The sequence below is a fragment of the Anopheles stephensi genome, chromosome 3 (assembly GCF_013141755.1).
Source record: "Anopheles stephensi strain Indian chromosome 3, UCI_ANSTEP_V1.0, whole genome shotgun sequence".
Taxonomy (NCBI): domain Eukaryota; kingdom Metazoa; phylum Arthropoda; class Insecta; order Diptera; family Culicidae; genus Anopheles; species Anopheles stephensi.
The window spans coordinates 25,367,155-25,393,539 of record NC_050203.1 but is presented as its reverse complement, the minus strand read 5'-3'; the positions used below and the strand labels follow the sequence as shown (position 1 = coordinate 25,393,539).

The 26,385-nt window shown below is 45.1% G+C and overlaps 3 protein-coding genes across 6 annotated transcripts in view; 2 read left to right on the top strand and 1 right to left on the bottom strand.

Moving 5' to 3' along the window:
- The first annotated feature begins 1 nt into the window (after window position 1).
- LOC118511411 (translation initiation factor eIF-2B subunit beta) lies at window positions 2–3,258 on the top strand. 3 transcript variants are annotated; one of them, XM_036054471.1, is made up of 4 exons: window positions 3–150; window positions 212–1,129; window positions 1,198–1,284; window positions 2,972–3,258. In XM_036054471.1, the coding sequence occupies exons 1-3, from the start codon at window positions 74–76 to the stop codon at window positions 1,268–1,270; spliced, it is 1,068 nt and encodes a 355-aa protein (XP_035910364.1). In that variant the 5' UTR covers window positions 3–73; the 3' UTR covers window positions 1,271–1,284; window positions 2,972–3,258. The 3 variants fall into 3 exon arrangements, with proteins under 3 accessions (XP_035910361.1, XP_035910364.1, XP_035910363.1); XM_036054470.1 differs by having other exon boundaries at window positions 2,989–3,059; XM_036054468.1 differs by lacking the exon at window positions 2,972–3,258 and having other exon boundaries at window positions 2–150; window positions 1,198–1,344.
- LOC118511412 (SAP30-binding protein) lies at window positions 1,628–2,873 on the top strand. Its single transcript, XM_036054472.1, has 2 exons — window positions 1,628–1,863; window positions 1,934–2,873. Exons 1-2 carry the CDS (start codon window positions 1,741–1,743, stop codon window positions 2,804–2,806), a joined length of 996 nt encoding a protein of 331 aa, XP_035910365.1. The 5' UTR covers window positions 1,628–1,740; the 3' UTR covers window positions 2,807–2,873.
- LOC118511408 overlaps window positions 3,243–26,385 on the bottom strand; it is an 87,269-nt gene continuing 64,126 nt past the window's right edge. For both annotated transcript variants that reach the window (XM_036054465.1, XM_036054466.1), the window contains 5 exons: window positions 22,459–22,713; window positions 17,949–18,032; window positions 9,710–10,233; window positions 9,311–9,643; window positions 3,243–9,227 (listed from right to left, as the gene is read on the bottom strand). In XM_036054465.1, the coding sequence (XP_035910358.1) occupies window positions 4,875–9,227; window positions 9,311–9,643; window positions 9,710–10,233; window positions 17,949–18,032; window positions 22,459–22,713 (5,549 nt within the window). In that variant the 3' untranslated portion in view covers window positions 3,243–4,874. The remainder of the gene's footprint in view (window positions 9,228–9,310; window positions 9,644–9,709; window positions 10,234–17,948; window positions 18,033–22,458; window positions 22,714–26,385) is intronic.

The following is a 26,385-nucleotide window of genomic DNA, read 5'->3' as shown; positions in this document are numbered from 1 at the left end:
TGCTGGGAAACGTCAACAAAATCCACAGCAGTCCGGCAGAATCAAAACAGAACAAACGGAATAAACGCACAAAATGAAAGAATTAGGAAAAGATTCCTCCGTCCTGCCGGTGGAAGGAATTGCTGAATACATTCAGGATGTTCGCCTTCGGTAAGATGCCAACACGCCTCCCCGTTTGGTGCGTACTAATCCCCATGCTAACTTTCACCAGCAAAATCACCGGATCGCTGAAGCTTGCCACGAGAACGCTCCAGCTGCTGATGGATCTCGTGTCGAAAAAACCTTGGACCACGGCCGAAGAACTGCTATCGCTGATTCGCACCCAGGGTCGCTTCTTGGCCGAAGCACTACCGCACGATATCGTCGTAGCAAACACCATCCGGCGTGTTATGAAAATAGTGCGCGAAGAGTACGACTCTTCCCGGGTGGTGCATTTCGACGATGGGCAAAGTATTCTCTCGCTTCACAAGCTCGTAACACAGGCAGCCGATCCAGAACGGGACGATTACTCGAAACCGATGCCTGGGCTGAAGAATGCACTGGTCGACCATTTGTCGGAAATAGAAACCGAGCTAGAAACGACGGGCGATTCGATTTCTGCCCAAGCGGCGGAACACATACATTCGGCGGAACTGATCATGACGATCGGGTATTCGCATGCGGTCGAAAAGTTCTTGCGCAAGGCGGCCGAAACACGTCCTATCGAGGTGGTGGTGGTAGAGTGTGCTCCTGATTGCCGTGGTCAACAGCTGGCGGCCAATCTGGGTCGGGCCAAGATACAAACGACCCTCATTTCCGATGCGGCAATCTTTGCGATTATGTCACGCATCAATAAGATCATCATCGGTACGCATTCGGTGCTGGCGAACGGTGGACTGCAGGCCGTCTGTGGAACGTACAGTTTGGCACTGTCGGCGAAACACTTTTCTGTGCCGGTGATTGTGCTCGCACCGACGTACAAGCTGACTCCGGTGCATCTGTGCAATTACGAGCAGGGTGATTTCAACATTCTGGGCAACACGGAAGCGGTACTGCCGTTCAAAAGCTTGGCCTCACGGTTCACAAAAGCATACAATCCGCTGTTCGATTATGTGCCGCCGGAACTGGTGACGCTCTTCGTGACGAATAAGTATGTATGGAACTGCCTGGAAAGGTTAGAAAAGATTATAATGATGCTTTTTTTCTCTGTTTTCCTAGTGGTTCGAATGCACCTTCGTATATCTACCGTTTGATAGGAGAGCTGTATCATCCGGACGACAGTCAACTATAAAACACGACATGCAGGTAATTCTTTATTTAAAATAAAAGAAAGAGCTATTAAGTTATGGACTGCTCTATAGCTAATTCTTTTATAAACTTTTCTACAAACATTCGAAAAATAACTTTTTTTGTGTGTGTTTCTGACACTTAAATGAATTTCTATGTCTGTAGAGTCATGTTATCGTATCTGTTAAATCAATCTTAAATTGTTTCAATGCGTTTTTTAATTAAAAAGAAGGATTTTAAGAAAATAATTCTCTAGCCAGCTGATATTTTGATCCTGCGAAGCGCTGTGCGTTTCGTTTTAGCCAATGCCTGAACCACGTGCGACTGTTGTAGGGTTCCGATGTTCCTCCAACGTCGCGCAACTGTCAAAGTAAAATTTTGTAAACAAACAACACCAGTGCGTGCAAACACAACATTCCGCGAAAGTTAGTCTAAAAAACCGTGAAACAAAGTGTATTTGAATAGTTTTCCACGATGAGTTCGAAAAACTCGGCCCTTGCATCTCTCACCGCCACTTATACGGACTCGGAAAATGAAGAAGAGCGTCGTTCGGACGATGAATCACCACAGTCGGAAGGAGAAAGTTCCGTGTCGCAGGTTTGTTGTTACTTTGCGGAAGGTGTCCCTGGAAATGAGTTTTAAGTTCTTGATATTCCCCATTCGTTAGATTCGTTCCCGTCAGCAAACACCACTGCGGGAAATGTCCGAGAGTTCCGGAACACCCGTCACGCAAAGCAACACTGCAAGCCTTCCGTTCAAATCGGCAGAACCTAGCGGTGCCAGTGACAATGGCACACCCGGACCACCGCGCAAGAAAGCTCTCCGGCTCGTTAGCTACATCGACGATACGATCGTCGATACGGACGAAGAAAACAACTCACCAGCTCACAGCGATCGTGAGGAACCGGTCGAATCCGAACACGAGCCCGAACCACAACGTAGCCCCTCGCCGGAAAAGGTGGACCGGGCGAAGCTGTACGGTTTCAGCTTGCCGCCCGAACCGAAAGGCAAATGCTCGCAGGAGCTGCAGGACAAGATCGCGGCACTGCACGAACGGATGAAAAATTCGAACATGGACACGAACCGTATCATACAGGAGCGCAAAGAGTTCCGCAATCCGAGCATCTACGAAAAGCTTATCCATTTCTGCGACATTAACGAACTGGGCACCAACTATCCGGCGGAAATATTCGATCCCTTCCAGTGGGGCAAAGAATCGTATTACGAGGAGCTGGCAAAGGCACAGAAAATCGAGATGGAAAAGGTGGAAAAAGCACGCAAGGAAGCTACGAAAACGGAAATACAAACGGGCGTCAAGCGTGTCGATCCGGACGAATCGAAGAAGCGCAAATCGAAATGGGACCAGCCGGGTGTGTTGGGAGCGGCCCCCGGTATGCTGGGTGCGGCAGCTGCCGTCGCCATGGTTAATGCACTAAAACCGGCGGGCATTTTACCGCAGACACTCACAACCACCGCTACCGGGACGAAGGGGACCGTCATATCGGCGTTCGGATCGCTACCAAAGAAGCCCAAGGTTTAAGTGTGGGAAAGATTGCAAAAAACAATAGGACAAATAAACATAATTTTAAATATTTCTCTAAAAATAACATTCGTTGTAGCTTTCCTTACAAAAAAAGAAATTAAATAACTCCTACGGGTGCTATACTCCTAAAATAGGCAATACACTCCATTTAATTAAAAACAGTTCTTTATTCGTTTCAGTTGCATAAAATCAATTACAGTCATATGGGAGAAGTCTCTTACGCGCTAAAACACAAATTGATCCCGGGGGAGAAAAAAAAACACACTTTCGTTCGTCATTCTCGGAGCCCAGCTCTGTACAAGGGCCCGTCGTGTCGCTAACGAATGTCGAAATGATGAGCAACTTCAGGCATTTTAGCTAAGCTTACGAATTACAGGAAACATTCACTATTCAAACTCCTGTCTTTCACCTCTCCATTAAATAAACAGCACATCTTATCGCTACTATAACTATTACGACTACTTCAGTAGAGAATATGCTTAACCTATATAAATTTGTATACCTTAACCAGCAATAATATTACCAACAGAGTAGGCATATGCGATAGACAACAGATGGAAAACAGTTTTTCAAACATCAAATAAAAAAATATGCTAACAAGACATTCACAGCTAAGAGAGAGCCGATCAAGAATCACTACAAAACGGAATAAATATGCATACGATAAGAATTGCTAACGAGAGCTTAACCCTACTCTACTCGCTACTGATTACGCGTTGAGGAAACCTGTAACGTCTCGGCGTTACGTTTAGGGGTCGGTTCCTTACTTGCGGTTTTTGGCAGGTACTTATGAAGCTAACGTCGCCCGAAAATCTCTTTTCATTGGAGCATCGGCAAAATGTCTTTAAACCTAACAAAACACGGACGGGTTAAAATTGAACTTATAAAACGAATACGCCTACACCTAGACTTCGCCGTCGTGCAAAGCGACGTGGGGCGAAGGTTACAATATTAATAGCCAAAAGAAGTTTGTAAGCCATTTTTGGTATTATAGCCGTGATGTAAGCTACAACTACCATACCGTCGATCGATATCGCTAACCTTACAAAAACTTAGAGTACAAAAATCCTTACACACTACTCTACAACGTCCCGACTTCGGTCTATTGTAGGTTCAAGATTGCACCCTGTCAGCGTTACGACGGCTTGCGTACGTACGCGTGTGATTCCTTATATAGCTAGTAAACCTTAACACGGATTGTTGTAGTTTATTGCACATATCCGGCCTAGTGTGTAATGTAGACGGGGTCCGACAACCTTTTTGGGTGGGCTGGACCCGTCGTACGATTACGGGGTTCCTTGCGGAATTGTTAAACCTAACATTGCATCCTCCTACCTTAACTCACATTATTGCAAAGGACGTGCAAATGCATGTCGCGTATCACATTCGATGCTAGCAGGCTACATTTTCGAGGCTTGCAGCTTGCAAATAGTTTGGAAAAAAGTAATAAGAAAACAATAAAGTTAAGAAAAAACCCCAACAAATAAATTTTAAACAAAAAAAAAATCGCAAATGTAACAAAAACAGCCAGGCGAAAATGTAGCAGTAGCAGAAGAACTCAACAGTAGTTAAGCAAAGCAAAAAAAAACTCACTCACACACACTCAATTCACGCACACAATCAATCACTCTCTTTTCATGCCTTTTCTCAAAAATAAATATCTCTACCGAGTAATCTTAAAATCAAATTGCACAGTTGCCACTGAGTGTTGTCTACAAATACTCCCTAACCCCTAGAACCTAACCTAGACGGCTATCCAACGTGTCCATGGCTTCCAGTGGAAAGGATGTACTGTGCTCCTATTCGCAAAGGAATCCCGCAGACTCATGGACTAAGCTCAATACTTGTGGAGGTACAATAACTCAATAATCTCGAACGGTGTGTGACCGCTGCAACGGTTGTGTCCCCGTGGGTCGAATGTAATGTACAGAATTGGCCTTTACGCAAAGCCTAGCCTATCTTACCAACTATGGAATCTACTTCAGACGGAATGAAACTAGCATTATTGCACAAAGTAGGAGAAAGAACTGAATTTACAGAAGAAAAAAAAATCTTTCCCAGCTCGCTAATGAACGGCGGCTGCCATTGCACGATCCGCAGCCGGTGCCACCGTCAGGTGTGACGGTTTGCGTATGTTCTTGAAGAACACCGAATGTGTTTCGACACTTTCCGCCCCCGATTCGGAGATATCGTCCAGATGCGAATCAAGATCGTCCTCGTCCGAGATGCAGGACGCATCGTCACTGCCGTCAAACTTTTCATCGTCCGACGAGTACACCCGGACACTGATCGCGTCGGAAGTGTTGAAGAACACACCGTTGGGGGCGTGCAGTCTTTGACGTGATGGACCCGCTTCCAGCTCACCCCGGTTTATGGCCACAGTCCGTGCGATCGTTGTGAGGGATGAGGAGGGCGAGGAGGAGGAGGCATTGGTTGGTGGTGAGGGTGGTGGTGGTGGCTTACTGTGAGGTTTTTCGATCACCTTCACAGCAACACCCGGACCGCCGGATGCTTTCTTCGACGGGATGGTGGCCGTCGGTGGTGGAGGTGGTGGTGGATTCGGCGGAGGAAGTGGTGGTGGTGGAGAGCGAGGACGTGCGATCGATTTGTCCGCACGGGTCCCACCGGCAGAAGAACCACCGGTGGACGATCCGCTGCGATTGGTACCGGTTGCTTCCGGCGTTCCGGGAGCCTTTTCGTTCGATTCCTGCAGAGCGCAGATCTCGTACTTGTTCTCCTCGAGGATTGGTCCTTCTGAGCCAGGTCCGTCCGGGGATTGGGAGCTAAAGTTGAACCGCTCGTAGATCTTTTTGCCGTTCAGCTTTGATTCACTCGAATCCGCGCTCATGTAACCGCTGTCCTGTTCCTTGGTGCTCGAGCGTGAGTTACTGCGTACGATCGTGATGTTGCGAGCGTTGGACGTTGATGGTTTCTCACCGTCCTCTGCAGTTGGTCCGAGGCCGGATCGTTTCCGGTGGTGATGATGATGGTGAGGGCGCAACAACTGCTGCTGTTGCTGGTAGTGCGATCCATAAGCTCCACTTCCGGACGAGTCATCGATCAACGACGAAATTCCTTCATCCTTCTCGAGTATATCGGACGAATCGGACGTCTTCTCTAGATCCGGATCACCCGACTTCCCGTTAAACTTGGCCGTCGCTATTCCGATAAACTTTTTCCACGCGTTCTTCAGATCTTTTGACTTTTTAACGCGATCCCTTAATCCCATCGCGATCTGCATACCGTTCGAGGATTGGTTCAACTCCACGCGGAACACCTTGGTGGTGGTGGGTGATCCCGAGGGCGAGCTCCCGATCGGAATCGGTCCACTGATGTCGTAGATGGATGGTTTCTCATCCTCAACGTCCTTCGGGTTGATCGAGGGCCCATTACGATTGATCGGATAGCTATAGTTGGAGAGCGTTTTCGTCGACAGCACCTCGATCTTGTCGATGTCCTCGATGAACTTTGCCTTGCTCATCACCTGCTGATGTTGCTGCTGCTGCGACTGACGGGTGCGCAGATCGTAGATCTTGCTGTCCACCTGCTGCAGGAAGTTCTTGCTATTCATCTCGCCCAGCGTCATGTAGCTTTCCAAGATTCCACTCAACTCCTCCTGCGATCGTTGCTTCTCGTTCTCGATCCTCGCGTACTCCGTCTTCTCGGTGATGTACAGTGACTGATCGGTGGGATTCTTGTGCACGTGGCTGTAGTTGGGAAGCTTGCCCTGTGAGCTACGGTTCTTGCCGGTACTACTGCTATTACTACCACCCGAAACCGTACGATCATTATCCGAGATACCCGTGAACTGTGTGGAGTCACTTTCTGCCGTAAAACTATTGATCGATTCATAGTTCTCGCTGGTGGTGGTGGTGGTGCAGAAGTTTGGTTTCGGTGCTGGACCCGTCGGTGGGTTGGACAGCTTCTCGCTATTGCTCCAGCAGGCCAGATTCTTCGGCGCAATGCCATAATCTTCCACCTTCTTCAGCTGCAACCGTGGGTGATCGTACACGGTAGCCTGTCGAGCACTGTCCGGTGGAATCAAATCCGGTGGGACTAGCTTCGGTGCCGGTATCAACGCATCGCCCACATTCGTACGCTGACGGCGCGAGTGTCGCGTCTCGAGCGTAAGCAACTTTCCCGACTTTACGTCCAGCTCGGACAGATTGCTCAGCGAACTTCGAATGGCCGGAGGTCCGGTAGCTTTTGGGTTCTTCGATTCGTAGATCTCCCTCAAGCTACCGAAGCTTGTTTCGTGCTTGAACGACCCGCTACTTTTCAGCACAAAGTGACTGTTCAGATCGGCCGGCAGCGAGGTTAGACTGGACTCGATCCCAACGGATTCACCCCGTCCACCACGCTCACCCTCCCACACGTTGCTCCGGTGCCGACTTACGGCAGCTTTCGTCTGCCCGTGCTTCTTCGGCTTACGGTCCAGTGTGTCCGGCTCGAACTGATCACTGTCCGTCGCCGACAGGTCGCAATCGTCGGGACTGTGTTCCACCTCGATCGTGATGCTCCCCTGAAATGGCGTGTCACACTTGATCTTCGGTACCTTTTTCTTCGCCTTGCCACCGGGTGCGGGCTGCGCGGTGCCCAGCAAGGACGAAGCCTGCGGAACGTCTTCATACTCATCGGACCGGATACTGACGGCTTCGCGTTCCGTCTTGATCGTGTCAGTATCCTTTCTAAAACCCTCCACCCGATCGTATATGGCGTTGCGTATCTCGACCTCCTCCTCGAGCGGCAGTGCGGTGCTGAGCGAGGGCGACGGTTGCGACCCAAGATCGCTACTGTTCGTCGTGGAGGTGTTGAAGCTCATCGGTGTCTTGGAGGTGACCCGCTCGAGACTGTCCGTTTCGTAGTCCACGATCAGATAGTGGGGCGATTTGCGGGAGTAGATCGGCGAGTCCGGCTGGTACTTGCTGTACGAGTTCTTGCCGGACCGGTTCCCGAGCGTATTGCACTCCTGGTCCGAGTTTAGGAAGTCGTGAAAGAACTTCTCGTTCCGGTAGCGCTCGTGACGATCGATACTGCTGAAGCGACTGTCGGACGAATCGATATTGTAGTCCATCGATTCGAGCTGTGGCATCGGCAAGCGATCAGCGTGCCGTTCGGACCACGAGCGGATCTTGCGCTGATCCATGGCGAGTGCTTCGTACACCATGTCCGGCATCTGATTGATGTTGCGCAGCTTCATCGGTTTGACGTTTGCGTACTGATCCAGTACCTCCTGGCGACGTTGCTTGCTGGAAGAGGCGGCGAGCGGTACCAGAGCTGCTGGTGGTTGTTGTGTGGGATGTGCTCTTCCTGGTCCATTCGACGCGGGGGCCTTCTTACCGTGCCCATGATGATGATGATGTGCCGCGTGTGATACCGATAGCTTCTTGTGTGACATCACCGGTGACGTCTCGAACTGAGGATTGTTGTAAATCTCACTGCCGGCGATGCTATAAAGATCCCGCTTATCGTACATCTTGTTCGTGTCCAGATTCGCTACCGAATTGTTCGTGTTCTTGATGTACAGATCCTGGTTGGTTGGCTGTGCCGGTCGACTCTCCTCGTAGATGAAGCTACTGTTCTTCATCAACGCACCAGCACCTTCCTGCATGCCAAACTTGCTCATCTTACTGACCAAATTCGACTTCAAACTATGTGACACAATTTTCGGTGCCGAGCTAGTGTCCGAGCGTACCGATTTGCTGGCGGACGGGATGCGTACCACGGACGATCGTTCCTTCACACTGTTTGCTACGATCGTTTCATTGTCCGACGTTGACGAACTGTCGCTGTGTAAACTCCCCGTCTTCGATAGCCGGTGACTTTTCGGTTGCTTCTTAATATCCGGGCGAATCGGCAATGAATCGGGTGCGGTCGTTCGGTCATCTTGCGACTTGACCGACTCCATCGACGGTTGATCACCTACGAAAGCAGGGTTTGCAATTCCAGCGCCATCCGATTTCGGTGTTGGAGTTGTACCGTCCGTTTCCGATGTTCCTCCACTGGCAAGCAGATTCGATTTGCTATCGTAGATGTCTGCCTCGGCAATACCGTCCCCGTGGGTGGACGATACATCCTCCAACCATTTGCGAATGCTGTTCTGCTTATCACCACAATTCTTACAGTTGCTTGACGGTACCATGACTGGATCGGACGCAGCTACCTTCTTCTCGCACCCTGGACACCCCGAACAGGCACTCTTGCGAGAGCTATCCTTGCGAGAGCTGATCAGACTACTGCGACGACTAGCCGGCGCAGTCTGTACGGCGGCGTACGTTTCCGACCCGGCTGCATGCTGCAGCTCCTCCGGTATGATGTTCAGCGAAGGCTGAAACCGTTTCGAGGACATCTTGTACTTTGCGATCGTGATCACTTCGCGGATCTTATTCAGAAATTCGATAGCTGCCGGTGGAGGTGACTGGGAGAGAGAAAAAAGAGAGAGAGAGAATGGGACAATCAGCAAAATGATGATCGAAAGAATTCGCGATCCCGAATACTTACAACTAGAAGATGTGGCTCGAAGTAGGCGGGATTGAAGTATAGCTTCCGGCGCATCGTACCGTTCACGATGGACTTCATGCTTTCGAGCTTTTCTTCGTTGTTCAGTTCTTCGACAATGGATACATTTTCCTCGGGCAGGCACTCCGTATCCTGGCCACCGGTATTCAGCGGATCCTGCTGGTGTTGGTGCTGCTGTTGTTGTAGATGATGGTGATGATGCAGCAGCAGGGCGGACTGCTGGGATAGCTGCTGCTGCTGCTGCTGAAGGCGAAGTTCGCCATCCATTTCGGTACGCCCTGAGAAGTTTTTTGGCTGATGTTTGCCGGTTTGCATCTGCGATTGAGAGAAACATAACGCTGTTATTACAGAGCGGAAAGTGCAACAGGGGCTGGTACCTACCTGCTTCTCAACGTCGGTCGTTATATCATCCTCAAACTCCGACACCGAATTGGAATTGTCACTAATGAAGCCCGAATTGTCGCTCAGGTTCGGGAAGTGTTTCAGCAGCGGATTGTTCTTCACGATGCCCATTTCTTCCGCGTGCAGGCCCACGCTCGCGAGTCCTCGATGTGGACCGATCGTCGGTCCACCGCCCTGCCGTTGACTTCCGCCGAGTGCATTGCGCCCGATAAAGCTGGCCCGTGCCTGTCCACCGAAAGGACTAACGGCCGCACCCATCCCAACACCGAACGTTACCTGATCGTTCTGCTGGTAGGTGGAGTAATCGTTCTTCAACCCACTCCCGTCATCGTTCGAGCCCGATCTACTCTTCCGTTTTTTCATGTGGATGTAGAGAAAAACCGATGCGATATAGATCAGGCCCAGACACAAGCTGCAGACCGCGATCACGATGTACTCCTTGGTGGAAAGGCCGGACTGTTGCTCGATGTGCGTCTCGGAAGCGAACGACACCTCAGTCACATCTGTAGGTTGGATGAGAGAAAGGGGAAAGTGATTTAAAACTTACTTAATTTTTATCATAAATTTCTTAAGTGTTTAAATAGGTTGAATTGGAAGATAAATTTCTGTTATACTTTGTTATGGGAATTGTTATACACTTTTATTTTTGATGCGAATTTTGTTTTCAATGTTCCATTTGATTTGCATTCTAAACCACATGATAAAAAACTGTTATACAGTTTTATAGCAACTGTTATACACTTCGTTTTTCGGCCCTCTTTTTGAGGATTTTCACATAACTTCAAAGGTGTACAGTAGCATAACACTAATTACCCTACCAGCAGCATAAATCTCAAGAGAAAGTCATTGAATACCTTCGTGGCTCATGAAATTCCCACTCATTCAACCCTTTGCCTTATGTCACCGGCACCCTTATCAAAATGGCCCATAAAATGATACACTCAATCACCTCCTAGCAATTGATTGTTTGGCATTATTTTCCACTCATTAAACCCTAGTCATCCACGTTCGCTTGAAATGAAACTCATTAAAAATCATCCGTTCCGTTTCCCATCGAAAGGTACGTCGGAAAAGTGTGATCACTTGCTTGAGCTCCGTGATGTACTTCGGTTACGCACCACAGAATTGCCTTCCCCTTCGAATGACGAAGGTTGAAGTTTGGAAGGGCTTTTTGAATTTTAAATGGTTTAGTCAATCGCAATTGCATTCGGTACCAGCGATTTTCCACCCATTTTTCCGATGCATTTCAGATTATTAGGCGTCCATTACTGCGGACTTCACATTTCTCAAGCCATTGGTTTCGATTGGCCAGCAAAAAATAGAGTAGCTGGCTAGCCTAAAAAAAAAAAACGCGGAGATACGCCTCACCACCTTTAAGACGGTTGCATCACGCTGCGCCTACAGACACCGTACCGCATATGTACACGCTGCTACGCACCAGACTGATTATTTCATTACCCTGCCCGCTGATAACGTTATCGTGTCTGTGCGTCGTTGAGAGCAGCAGCGAAAAGAAGTGAAAGTTTTCCAAACCGGCCACCGCGTTGAGTAATAATATTCATAATTGTGTGATAATACTGGACCACAGGCCGCCACAGCCGCGCACATTGGCATCCGGTCATCGGTGCCCGGGTCGCAGACAAACACTTTCGACTTTTCACACTCACAGCAAGCCCCGGTGTGTAATCTGTCCCGCAGGTGTGTCGCTGGGAAAATTCCCTTTCTATTGCGTGCTTAGAAGTGTGACCACACCAAGCGCACAGGTCACTGCCGGTGTCAGCTGGACAGTAAACCTACTTGAACGTTTAAATAGATCGTCACCTGACACTTGACTCCCTGCGGACCACTCTGCAAAACGGACCGTCCGAGTGAAATGGAAAAACCGACACTATTTAAAGGTGTGTGATTTACGATCGCGAATCGGTCTGTCCTCACACCGAACGGACGGTGACAACGATTCTTTGAGCTCAGCGCACGAGACGGAACCAGAAGAATGGCAAGCAAAAAGCAAACGAACCGCACACGAACACTGCTGCGATCGTTCACACAATTAGCATAATCTGTGATTTAAAAGGAACTCTGCCCGGGCGTCGCAGCCGGCTGAATTGAAACTGGCGGCGAAGGAACACATCGTTACCAGGATGAATTATGACATTCGCGACCCCCTAGCTGCTTTGTAAGCCCGAGCGTCCGAAGGCCACCACAGGCAAGAAAAGCTTCAAGAGAGGGAAAAACACGCTGTGGCACTTGACGTTAGCTTCATTTCCATTTTGGCGTTGTTTTTTTTTTCGCCGATGAAAGTGAAACTTCTTCACCACCGCACTCACAATCTCCCCTCTCCTTCATGATTGTGTTCTCCGATGAGCCGTAGCTGGTAGAAAAAGTGTTCAAATTGCACCTGTAATGTGTAGAGCTTTTCGTCCCCTCCCAGCGTGTATAATGGGTGGGAAAGCGTTAGACACCGGTCAGTGATGTTTTTTTGTTTTGTTTTTGACTGTAGTTCCCCAGCGGTTGCAGAGATATTCAAAACAATTCCGACCATCTTTCGGATAATATGGAAAGACGAAACTTATGGAAACAGATGGAAATGGGGTAAGTGAAGACAAGAAACCCAACCGACAGTTCAGTTGCATCACGACGATTTTGCATCTTCCGTTTTGTAATTGGTGTGCCTCTTCCGGTGCCTTTATCCGCATGTTATGCAAACCCGTACCGAAGAATGTATTGCATTTGGCGAAACAATACGTTAACTAGTGGTGTGATATGGAGGCAATGATCCGTATGGTTTGGCCAATATTTTAGGGGGATGTAGCTAGTGTTCTCCATATGTTCCATATGTTGATATATATTGTTCCTTATTTGATAGTTAATTTATTTTGTGAGTATTTTTCTGAACAGAATTTACGGTTCTGTTCTGTTCTAGTTGTAGATTGTCCTGTTCCTCGTGTTTCTTGATGAGAAATGAAACTATGAAACCTTTTCTAACAGCGTTTGATTTACGTTTACAAAATATAATATGCTTGAAAATTTATTAACAAATAAATAATTATAAAATATAACTTGGGCGAAAAAAAAAACAAAGTATACCAAAGTCAACCAAATTCCTTAACTTTTTATGAGATCTACAAAAAAATCTTACAGCATTAAAATAATGCTTATAATCTATCAAAGCGATATTGAAATATTAAAAAAAAAAAATTAAACAACAAAATTGATAGGAGATTAATCTTATATAAAAGCAAACATAGGTAAGAGACATCAAAATTAAGTGAAATAAAGAATGACAAAAAGACATAAGAATCTATAAGACAGGAGAAAAAAAAAAAAAAACAACTACCGCTCTTAAAGATCATTTATAGAACATGGAACACAATAAGAGTGGATCACAATAAATGTAAATAGAGAAAAGGATTTCAATAAATTTCAAGAAAAGCTGGATTAGAATGGTGAAAAAATAAAATCTTAAAAAAAACGCAAATCAGTGAAAAATTGCGAATCAACCAAAATTAAAAACTCAAAGAAACCTAAGAAGCAGTAAAGAAAAATTGAACTAATTATATTGGAATTTACAATCAATAGGAATACCATTAGAAGAATAAAGATTGAACAGCTTTTATAAATAATTGTAATCGACGAAGGAACCTCATAACGACATGCAATTTTAGAACGGCGTGCTTTTTTTGTGTAATAAAATAGTTCACCAAATCTCCTTTCCTTCAGACAACCGGTCAGGACATAGAAACATGCGCCAAAATCAGCGTGTTTAGCGGTATTCTTTGTTCCCCCATTATAACCTCATTCACCGGTACTAATCACTAAAACAGCTACGAGGCTAAACGTGTATTTACTGCCCCAATTGGTAGTAAGATTCACCAAAAAAAAACCCCTTTGAAAAAACGGAAATTGTTATGAAATCAACAAATCAACAACCGGTTGATCTGTGTAAATTTGCACATCACAAAACGAAACCCACTGTAACCCCCCCAAACAACAACACCCAATAAACGAAACAGGCGGAAAACAGTATTTAACTAACGTTTCCTATCTGACCCCCACCGTATTAGGGGCACCCGAGATGACCTACACGTAAGGTATCGATGTTTTCGAGCTCACCAAGAACATCAGCGTGTCCGTCCGAAAATGTTTCCCACCGGGGCAATCTTCCGCGGTTCCCGGATTGGTTTTTTGTGGGCAACAGTCCAATTTTAAGCTCACGCTAATAAACAAATAAATAGGTGCTATAAAGAAAACCCGGGTTGGCTTCCATACAAACAAAAAAAAACCCCTGGCTGGCCGGGGTACTCAACGAAGCGCAAAGAATTCGAGCTGATTATGATGATGCTTGTCGTTGCATGGGTTTTAATTTGTAAAACCGATACCGAAATGCAAATGCCGGCTGCATTGCTCCTGCATGCTCCACATTAGACCGGTTGCATCATCTGCATCGGCACCCGTCATGTAAGGTTGGGAAATTATGGGACCATTCTGTTTTCACCATAAACTTCTAACGGGTCCGGTCGAACCGAATGAGCCAACCATTAAATATTATTAATTAAGACACAACCGGATCCGCGTTGAGCGACTGGCTCGATGTGCATTCGGTTAGGGGTTCTTCCCTTTTAATCCGCTATGCTCTGGTTTCAATCCGACTGTTGACTTACGCATAATAGGCCGTTATCTGAAGCCGTCGTTCGCTTCATCCTTCCAGCTTACGGGATGGATTTACAACACATTTCAACACAACCCATCAATGTTGCGGGTCGTAAAACATGCTCCAGACCAATCTGCGGGCCTTGTCCCTCAAAAACTCGCTCGCTCTCTTTCTGTCTCTCGAGGGTTCTAAAATTCAACGATTTGATCAAAATTCTCGAACGGGAGATTAAGAGATTGTGAAGGGCGTGGGGGAAAAAGCGCCGCGGAGGAATTTATAACACCCCGACACGGATCCTGATCGGAACCAGTTCAGCATAAATACATTTACGACCCGTGTGTTGTTGTTGCGAGACGTCTAATGACCGATCGTAGCATAGACCACTGAAAACGGATCTCTAGCTCTAGCTATCTCTAGTCGTTAAAGGGAAGCTTTCTACAGCATTTAATTTTATTTCCCACCCTAAGTAGCGTGTACTTTACACCGTACGATGCGCATAAAACTTCTTCCTGCCCGGAGGATGACTTGCCAGCATAAATAATAGAACACCGAACACAGTTGATGAGCGGTTGCAAATCGATACCATAAATTAATAGCGAAATTTACAGCACCCGACCTAGGTACGGTATGGATACAGCGGGCAATTTATTGGGGAGAGAAAACAGCACCGGGAAAGCCAAGTCTAATTGGCATTGGGATGCGATTGAGTGCTCAATAAATGTCCCGAGGGTAAAGTTCTCGTGAACACTTGCACTGAACCGATCGTTCGATTTTTATGATCGATGTTTTATTCGCGTTGAAATGCTTGTTTCGTTGCTGCTCTGGTTTTATTGCTAGTACAGCAACCTTTTTTAGTGTGCAATCTCGAATGACTTGGTATTTGTGACTGTGAGGGGAAGCAAAGCTCGTCTAATGAGTATTGCATTACATGGGGTTTATGTTTTAATCTTCTCAAAAGAAATTACCCAAAGAGATTCGATTTACTCACGAAAAGACAGCGAAATTGTAAGAGAATGAACACATTAAACTATCATTTGTGTTTGATTTATTCACGCTCCAATACGGGAATTTTCCGGCTCATTGCTACCCGAATTGGAATTTCCCATTCGGAACATTCTTTTCGCTTATTATTCTTGTGTCGGCGCTTTCTTCCGACAAATTCTTCGCGCACTAGGCGCATGCTAAGAATGGAACCCAAACGAATTGAGCCGTCGGTTGAGAATGGTGGCTCATAAAGTCACACTAATGGGACAATAAAGGTAACAAATCACCTTCCCGTCTGGCCGTGTGAAGCGGCGGGTTCGTCGCTTGCTTGCGAGTTGAAGTCACCTGAACGAATAATGCCTTCTACGTACACATACGGTGCGGTTTGTCGTGATAGAATCGCACTTTATTGGTCACAATCGTTCTCACAATTACATCCCTTCCTTAACCCTTCCTACTCCCCTTTTGCCCCTCACATAAGCGATTTCTCGATCGTATATTTGTGTGTAAACGATCTGCCATATATTCATCTGTACCGTGTGGTCGTGCGAGTAATTGCTTCGGACGGTTGAAATATGAAACCATGAAGCAGAAGAAATAGAAGAAAGAAAACATTACCCCAAACGCACAAGAACATACCAGGAAATGGGCTGAAGGAGTCGGGATCGGGACCATTCATAATTTATGGTCAGCTTCGAACTGAATCCAGTAGGGGTCAAATATGATCAAGAGGTTTGGTTTTGTCGCTTTGTTGTTGTGTTTATATTGGTGGCAATTCGCCTCTTCATTTCACTATGTGTAAGCTTACAAACAACGTTTAAACGGTATGAATGAACTATTCGACCTCAGCGACTTTAATTTCGATCGCGGAACAATCCGCATACGGTTTTACGCTTTTCGTTTCACTTTCGGTACGTCACCGATCGATCTACTTTCGCGGAATGAATTCCCTCTCGGAAAAAAGGGAGGATGTTTACCCACCGAACAGAAAAAAACTCAGCCCCAAAAATAAGTGAAATCGTTTTTCAAACGGGCCCAGGTTCAACTACTCATTACCCAAAACTGGCTCACACACACACACACCCCCACCGGCGGTACTTGATCTTTCATTGCTAAACGATGGCCATCGGTAACACTCGTTTTCGCGAAAAAGGAAAAAACCTTTAATGCTGCATCGTTGAAAGGGAAATATGTTAAAAATCGGCACACGTACGCACGCATATTATTATTACTATAAAACGCCGCCCCGCTCGCCCGCAAATAGATCAGCTACCGGAACCGCTGTGCCACGCTATTTGTGCGCGGAGTTCTTCCTAATTTAGCCACCGCACAATTAGCCGACCCTTTCTCCTTTAATTGGGGTATTTGATTTTTTTTCGCTTTCATTCACGACGTCCTTTTGAGGCAAAGCGAAAACGGGGGAACATCTTCCCAGGTACCGAGCTACCGATGGCACTCATTACCATGCCGTATGTGCGAGGAGGCTGTAACCATCTTCGCGCTAATGTAGCCAAACATCGAGCAGCTGTGGACTAAGGCCTGCAAGCAAATAAGAGGGTTGTATCTATATGTGCGTCTGGTTGCTTTCTGTATGCGGGAGGATATTTGCATACAATGTTATTATTTTCCAACTGAAGAGTTTCATCTCGTTTGCTTCCTTCGAACCGACCCGCACAGACTCACCCATGGCTTGTAAGCTCGTACGCAATGCCCAAAGCAAATATATCAATTACATGAATCAGTGAACATGGTTGCCAGTTAAAGTGGCGAAGATTGTACCGGCTGTCGGGGTGGCACGGTTCGCACTGAGCCGTCCGATGAACTTTTATGAATGATTATTATGTATTTTGGCGTGCTCTGGTGTGTGCTCCATCTGTTTGGCAGGAAGTGATTAACGTTGCGTTTTTTTTTTTCGTTTGTGGGGGGATGATGGTTGTTTTAAGTACGTGAACATAAATAATGCAACAGCCGGGTAAGGAAACAAATCGATTCGAGCCTTTTTTTGATGAGTGAGGCTTTCGCTTTCGAGAAAGACGACGGCTGCGTGTAAGCTGAAGCTTTTCGTGGTAATTTTAGATTTTAGTTTTTGGCGAAGGAAAAAGTCGTGCTATAAATAGTTTTTAATCGTGATTTATGGGTTCAGTGAATGTATCGATTAAAAAGCAATATTAATTCTACATCGATATCGAATAAGAAAAAATGTAGAACTATCCTGCAAGCAAGGCTATCATTTCGATCAAATTATTAAAACATTCAAACAAATGTCTGTTTACTGTAGAAAGCGAAAAACACGGTAAAACTATCAGCGCATTAAAAGAACAATCTATGAACGTGTTTTATTTATATCTTCCCACAGATATAGAACGATAATGAAAGAGAAGAAAAAGAAAGGCACATTTGCATAATCAGCTATAAAAAACAGCCCGCTATAAAATAAATTAAACAATCACCTTCTATGTGTGTGCGCGCAAACAGACAAACAATCAGAGTAAATCATCTTTAAAAGCACAAAAAAAAACACTAAAGAAACAAGAAGCGAAAACAAAAGAACAAAAGAGGTACAACAAACAACAAACAACTTACTGGTGACGTATTTGATCGGTGTCCCAACGACGCGGAAGGCGATGCACGGTGTGAAGATGTTTTGATTCGGCATCTGCATGTCATCTGAAAGTGGGAGAGAAGAAAGCCGAATGAGGAGTGAGCAAAAATAAAAACGAACAGCAAACAAAAACCAGGGCATAAAACAGAAGTGAACGATGGTGAAAAAAGAAGCAAGCAGCAACAACAAACGCGATCGCGAAATTAGAGCCCCAAATGTCGGGGGATGGACGGTGGAGAGTAAAGAGGTGGGTAGAAGGTAGAAGAAGATGGTGAAGAAATGACAAGTTGAATTTATTACTACAACACCCGCAACCGACACTTCGGTGCGAGGCGCGTTGGTGTTTTATTAATTGTGTGTATATGCACCCTCGGTGGATCGCGATCGTATCGATCTGCATGCTTCCTTGGATGCACTCACTGCACGCTGGCTTGATTGCAATGAGGTGAGTGTCTGTCGGTGTGTATGTTTTAAAAGGCTGCCTGAATCTTAAGTGAGAATGGTGTAATAAAACGATCACGATGCCACTATGCTGCCTCCCGTTTACTGTGCTACAATCGAATGCATTTGTGTTCGCGACGTTTGGCGGTCGCAAAGATTTTTGGCGAGCGATACAGAACGTATAAATAATAATTTTCTTCATCGCTGCAATAAATTTACTGCTAATTTTGCGTGTACATCCCGAGTGCAGTGTAAATTGAAATTAAGACGATCGATAAGAGGATGCTAAAAAAAAGCGGAACAGTAGGTTACAGTTCCATGCGTAAGGAACTGAGCTACTGAGCTACATCGTGCTCAGCTTAATCACGATTTTTCATGCTCGTACGATGTGGGAGGGATAGGATTGCTATTGCAAATAATAAATCACAGATCGCCACTAGAGAGCGAGGCAGACCCCAAGCGGAATGGTAGCATCGTACTGGACAGAGTACCAGTATCGAAGGGACCCACACGAGCGATAATAAATAGAGCAAAATTAATATCGCCCTAACTAGCGAGGGTTCGCGTTTCGCATCATTGCTGGTGCATGCTAGCTCCCGCATAGTTTTTTTGTTGTTGTTGCTGCGAATATGTTACCTTGATTAGACCTCAAGGTGGAAGGATCGCACTGGGTGCGATCTAAGACGCTGGGCAATAAAAGAAACCCCCCTTCCTTTGCTAGCCTGTGGTCAGCACATAAAGGAAAACGAAAGAGTGAACGATGCCATTAACCAAGCTCGCGAAACGGATTGCATTGCGCTGGAAGCAGGCCGCCTACGAATCAGCTCAACATATGATGCCCCAACATTTGCATTCCACATAAGCCGATGGGGACTCTTGGCCAGCATTGACGAGCCGGCACTCGATGCGGATCCATAACGGCTATGGGAATGGGCTTCCTTCCATCATCATTGCATCGCAATCGCCCTAGGCCGCGAAGAGTAAAACTTAGTAGCAATGCTGGTGCATATGTATGGCCCTACACCAGGGCATCAGCATCCTTCGCGGCAAGCAACTTACGCCACTGATTACAAAATATCAACGGTGTCATCCGTTTTTATCGCACCATTTATTTGAAGTGGTGTAGGTAAATGGAAACTGACCGGAAAATGTGTTCCCAGTACGGGCGGGTACGAGTGTGTGCTGTACGCCCTCAAGCGCTCAACGTATGTAAAGTGTGTAGGTTTGTTTCTTTATGATGAAATTGATACGGTTGGAGAGGGATTGAATTGCTCGACCTTGTACGCGTGTGGTTACAGTATGATACATTTATGTTTGATAAACTTTACAGCCCTTGCTCAGGGCGGAAAACGATTGTTCATAATAAAATGGTACTTTATTCAAAGCGATATTATTTTATATAACTTGAGCCATTAATCGTACCAGATAGTTTAGTCCTCAATATGGAGAGAATTAATTTGCTTCCTTTAACTGCTACTGTCAGATAAAAGAACCATATTAAAAAAATAGTTATACTTTTTAGAATATAAGGTACACATGTTTGATGATTTTATATATTTAATCCAGGCTACAACGGTGCCGGTCTTCATACGGCAAAACTGGGGCTCAAAACCAATCCGGATCATTGTCTCGTAGTGAGGCAACGTGACTATCCAACTACGTGATATCATTAAGACCAGTAAGCCATAAATAGCATCAATGACCTAAGAGGTCGTAAAGTCAATGAAGAAGAAGAAGATATAGTTAATCATTGGACGTTAGAATATAAGCACTTCAAAGTACTAAGGTCTAATAAAAAACAATCATTTGGATATTTTAAAACGTTTGAAAGATTTTAACAACAATCAGTAAAACAGATTTTTCTATATCAGGTTGATAGGAATTGATTTTCAAATCATCATCAGTAGCTATTCACAGAGGGTTTTCAGGTGATTGAATTCTCTTATAGCAATCTGGTGGCAGAATTTATTTTGAATTAAATTGCCAGACCACCGAGCGCGCCCGGGATAAGGCAAAATAACAGGGAGGAAATGCCTTGTATATATAGACAGCGGATGTATATCAACATCTGGTGAGCAGATCTTTTCTCTTCAAAAGTTTTATTTTTTATACTATTATCTGTGGGACATAAGTCGTTAAAAACTGAGTTGAAATTCTTTGCTGATCTAATTCTAATCTTAACGGCCAGCCCGTTTTTCATACATACAAAAAAAACCCAAGCTTACCAAATAAATATTAAATTTGTTAAAGAAATGAAGAATGAAGACTCGCTTAAGAGTTCGCTTATATTCTCTCTAGTTGCTTTGGCTAAGTACCCATTATGGCTATAAACCGATGTCTCCTATCTCCGGTAACAGTCTCCAAGAGCTCTTCAACAGATCACCTTTTCTAAGGTCTAATAGCATCAGAATTGACTACAATAGAAGGGCAATGAATGAACAGTTTCCTTTTTAAAAATGATTTTTTTATCTGTTTACTGCCATCACAATCACAAGAAAAGAAAGATTTCTTGCTTGGTGCGCCAAACAAAATCTAAACTAGAACGATTCTTCTACGAACCACAAATTGATTGATGATTGATTTATGCGTTTAGAGCTATTCTTACGTTCAAATGCCCACCCTCAAAAGCCATAATTTAAAGAGCCAATGTGATCTACTCAACTTCTTCGACCGGCATTACAAAACTTCCGGCGACTCTGAAGAAGCGCAACACGGATTGGTGCCAAACAGAAACAGTCCCTATGGGTGAAATATTGCGCTCGGCGGGAAATCATGCTGATGTTTATCTAGCGTCCGGTTGCCTTTTGCCCTGGTAATGCGTTGAACCCTGGCACAACACCCCAATGCAAAGGTGGACCCAGGTAACCACACTCGAACGATCTATTGTGAACAATTACTGTCAGAGCAATGAAAAAATTGCCCCCGATCGGAATGGAAAAAAGCATTAGGCTAAAAAATTACCCCAACCTGTTTGTGCTTTTGAACTCCCGAAATAATAACAAAAGCACGGCACGCTGTTCTTATCGATTTAGCGCAATCGCGGTTCGAATAGTCCAACAATCAACGCTGCTTGAAGTCGCAAACAGGTAACACACACGCGAGTACCAAGTATGGCACGTGTGGAGAGCGAAAAAAAAAAACTGCCACAGACCCCCAAAAGCCAACGAAATAAATAAATAGGCGACCCACGATAAGCGTCCAGCAACTCATCAACAACGCGATCCCCGGTAAGCGAGGAAAATGTGTAACCTATTTACCACCGGCGTACCAGCCCGAAAGGCTGAGTCGAAAACAAATTCCACTCACCACTGACTGAAAGCCGAAAGCCAACAAACTAATGAATTTATGGAGCCCAAAATAAGCGAGCACTTTGACCAGAATAATAGCTCGGGATGATGGCAGGGTGGGTAAAGTCCACAGGTGCCCTTCTTCGCTGCTACTCGTTGGTGCTGCTCTGCTAGAGGTGATGTGGTGATTCATCATAAATTTATCGCGCTTTGCTTCTTTCCGCACTGTGAGCTTCATCGGGGGAGGGTTCGAGCCGGCGCAAACAAGTCCAAAGGGTGGAAGGCGTTGTGGCACGTCCATTGTCTAAGATTAAGATTTGACATGAGCTCGCGCGCGCGCACACGCTCGCCAGCAGAACATAGTACAATAGTGTCCCGGGCGGGGCGAAGCGGAGTGGGCTTTTCACCTTGTTTTTTTCCCTCTTCCAAGAAAGAAGTGGAAAATCACAAGCGGTTCTAATTATTCTTCCTCGCCCATCCGCAGCTCATGCTCAGGCGAGCGTGCGATATTGTAACACCGACCGCAGACCTCTGAAGCCGCTCTGTACCGTGTCCGTGTACAGACCAGTCTGCAAGCGGAATGCTAGCCGGCCGGAACGGCACTAGGAACGCAACCGTGTTGGAATTGGAAATTGTAGAATTAATCAAGGGAACCTCAGCCCGAAGGGTGAAGAACTCTAGGTTGTGTGCTTTTACAGCAACAACAAAAAAGTAAACAATTACGAAGCAAAGCATAACTTGGAATCAGCGTATCTTAACGTACCGTGATGAAGAGCGGCCCGGCCATCCTCCAGCAGCAGACGGGGTGTCATGTCGCGGCACATCAGATGCACCAGCACCAGCCGGCCCTGCATCCGCTGCCGTAGCTCCGGTTCACCGAGCCACTGCAGGTAGATGCGGCCCTCGTCGCGAAACAGCCGAAACGGGACGTCCGTGTCGATGGGGTTCCGCAGCTCCGCCCAACCGTTGGTGGTGAGGTATTGGGCGGCCGATACGGCACACATCGGCATCTTGACACCTGCAAAATACACACACGAAAAGAAAAAAAGGTGATTAGTTTGATAAACAAGCTATAATGATTGCTAATGATCGGTAGTTAGGGAAGATGATCGATTAAAACAATTAAATGGAATTAAAAGTCAATTTAATTCCGAGAAAATAAATAAGATCAAATAGCAATACTGCCAGGCCGTTGTTCATTAATAAATAAAAAAAGATCAAATAGAGCAGTAGCAAACAGTGTAAAATATATGAAACAAAACAAAATCAAATAAACAATAAAATGTTTAAAAAGAGTAAAGTTAAATAAATAATTAATAAACAAAAGAAAAGAATCACTATAACAAAAAAAAAAATGAATATGATTTAAACAATCATAAATAGAAAAACATTTTGCTAAATGAATGAATCTGAGTAATATAATAAACAGTAAAGTACAAAAAGTATCTATTGAAATAATTAAACCGAATAAACGCAAAAATTGTGTAAAAAGAGCTAAAAAATAAAAGAGTAAGGCAAAAAAGACTAGGAAAGTTACTGCAACAATCTCCCATAAATAAACATATGGAACAAAAATAAAGTTTATTTATACAAAACCATGTACAGATGTGTTTGTGAACTGTTTTACCTTTTTTCTTAATTATATTTTTAATTATTTGTTCGTTCTTATACTAAAAGTTAATTTTACATAAGTTCTTTCTTTATTTGTCATTGTTTTTAACGTTTTGCATTTTATTTTATAGATCTTCTGATACTTATTGTCTACGGTATTTGATTTTTATTTAATTCTAGATGGAGTGAAGGAGTGAGAAGTCCGCCAGCAAGTGTAGCGCCTGATTAGTAACCAAGTAAGTGGTTTTTAATATTTAATTGTTTTGTTATAAGCTTCTTTTATCTTCTTTTCTTTTAAATATTTTAGTTATAAGTTTGTTTATACGGTACACATTCGATAAGCTACAAAATACATATTATTGATTTTTTTTTGTGTTGAACTGTAAGAAACTTTTCCACCTTTTCATCTTTTTTTTATTCTTAACAAAAGGCCTGGTCTTTCATTACCCAAAATGGTATACTTCATGCATGAACTAAAAGCATTTTTTATTTTCAACTAGCTCACATGATTTTTTAAACACATTTTAAAGCCAATTTAGTTATTTTCTTACCAGTTTGAGGCTTCACTTTTACTACTCAAATTGAAACCGGCGCAATAAAAAAGCAAGTTCTCGGTGCTTTATTGAGACATAAATTAGCCCGTTTTCGACAGGCTACCTCTTCTCCACTAAGAAGCTTGCAATAAAAGTTCAATAGCACCATTTCAACTCACGGACCGCGGCTCCGTGGATCATGGAAGCAAACGCAAAGTGAATTGAATTCTGTCACAAGCGAGCAACCGAAAAAAAAAAACACATTAAATATCATTATTCGGCAGCGATTTGAAACAGAAAAATCCCTCGCCTCGTTTGAAAGCGATAAACACGGTACACTTTCTCAAAATAATACCATACGACACATACGCAGCGGCGTGCAGAGACGTGTGAAAATATCGGCGATCGGGGTGCCGTTTTTTTGTTTCGAAATGCATATGTATTGCAGTCGTATTTCTACCACCGAAAAGTGCACTCGTGAAAGTGCACTGTTTTATCGGACCGATCCAGTCCGAATAAAAACAAATCTGTGCAAGGTGTGAGTTGGCCGTTCGTGACTTTCGATTATGTTTCGCACCGCATGTGTCAAGTGCAAGGTGGTGCATTTTGCACCTTCCTTTTTGACGCTGGAATGCAATTTTGTATATTCCTTTCCTTCCCGAGATCGTAAAACAGTCATCCTCAAAGCAAGTGGATCGGTCCTGGCTGCTTACGTTCATTATCGATTTTACGAGTCCAATTTAAGTATGGCGCTTTATTGAACATGTATGTTCAACGTTCTGACCATGCGCGACCAACACTAAACCCGGGAGATGAGAGCATTAAGCAGAAAGGTAGAAAGAAAGGAATCGAATGAAATAATTTAGGCACAATTTGGACAACAACATCAAAGCTTTGGAGACAATTTTTCGAGTCCTTAAACCTGTTCCTTTAGTGTTTCCACATTAAACCCACGCTTTCAACGCACACTTTTTTTTCGCGGGTGGAAAGTTTGTAAACAACCGTCACACGGATTCCGTTAGGCTTCCCCGAAAGAAGGTTTGACGCCGATATTCAATTCCACTTGAAACCAATCAAGGATCTTCAATAGATTCAATAGATCTATTGCCCTCTCCTGTCTTTATAAACAACACATGTCGATCGCTATTGTTTTTCCTTCCCATGTCCCGGTAAGGTACCTCCCCGTTTAGGTTGAAGTCTTCATTTGATCCTCGGATATCTAGCACCCAGAGCTGGTGTAGCACCCTTACGAGCTTGCGGTTTCCGTGGAGGGTTTCAACTTCCTCAAGTACTGACACTTCACGGCGCAATCATTGTCAAGCGATAGCAGGCGCGAAATTCTTAAGTGTCGTATCGCGTACTTCTCGCCGCAGGTGGAGAGCTAAACCGGGAAGCGAATTCCACCTGACGCTGGCACGGTACGGTTAAGCCTGCTGGCGTTCGGTCGCTTCTTCAAACCCTTCCAGCGTCGGGGCCGATCATCGAAAGACCGTGCTCTTGGAGCGTTTTCTTTTATCTCCATCCATTCCAATGGCGCACGTATCGCCGTAAGAGACGGTTCTGGGCGCGATTATCACCGAGCGATACGGCATGATTATTGCTATTATAGAATTACTGTTGCCCCGCTCGGCCGTCGGCCGGCCGACTTAGCAGGGCGAAAGGGAGCAGACGGTTGTTATTATTTTATTAGTCGCTTCACTCCAAGCTGTGTCCCGTTCTCAGTCAAGTTTTCAGTTCGCAGGAGAAGGGCCGACCGAGTTTTTAAAGCTCAATTTGCATGTTGATCTGCAACCAACCGATTGACCGATTTGATTTGTCTTTCAGATTCGGTGGTGATGTTTACAGGCTCATCAGCACATCGGGATGTGCGATTTCTTATCTGTAGTCTCCGTTTTTTAATCTAGAGCGAGCAGTGCGAACCTGTTCCCCACGGACTGGTTGGAACTTTGCATCTCAAAAGTTACGTCTCGCGGCTTAATTTAGCAGAGCGCGCTGCTCGTCTAGCCCGAAGCTTTACATTGTGATGTAAATTTTCCGCGACACAACCGAACGGTCAAGACAATGGTGGCTAAAAATCTACACACACCTGGCTGGCCGTTTGTTTTGTCCCAGGGGAGAGCATCTGGTTGGTGTAGTAATGGTGGATCAATTTTTAGACGAATTTATTATAATATCAAACGATTTGCCAGTGGCCCAGGTGTTCCTTTGACGTGACTTCGTGTGTGAGGATATAAATCATATGGCTTCGTTTTATGACGCACTGGTGGTGGCTAGACGAAAAGGGATTGAAAGAAAATTACAAAAGAACTGTACCGGTTTGTGGTAATCCAGACGGCGGACTTCCCAAGCAAACAGAGAAATTGCGGTACCGCTGCCAAATGGACACGTCTCCGTCTTCGCGACACAAACATGTGAAACACATTCTGACACAAAGCGAAAAGTTCGTATCAAAATCAGGTTCCTGTAGGATTGTTTTCCGTCCATTGAATGCGGATCCTTTTGATCGACGAACGATCGACGTGTTTAAAAACGCGGATTTGCACGAA

Bases quoted from the DNA above. Each gene is read 5' to 3' on its own strand.
- LOC118511411 (XM_036054471.1), top strand. From the start codon at position 74: ATGAAAGAATTAGGAAAAGATTCCTCCGTCCTGCCGGTGGAAGGAATT. The intron at 151-211 runs GTAAGATGCCAA...AACTTTCACCAG, and splicing joins ATTCAGGATGTTCGCCTTCG to CAAAATCACCGGATCGCTGA. The intron at 1,130-1,197 runs GTATGTATGGAA...CTGTTTTCCTAG, and splicing joins ACGCTCTTCGTGACGAATAA to TGGTTCGAATGCACCTTCGT.
- LOC118511412 (XM_036054472.1), top strand. From the start codon at position 1,741: ATGAGTTCGAAAAACTCGGCCCTTGCATCTCTCACCGCCACTTATACG. The intron at 1,864-1,933 runs GTTTGTTGTTAC...CCCATTCGTTAG, and splicing joins GAGAAAGTTCCGTGTCGCAG to ATTCGTTCCCGTCAGCAAAC.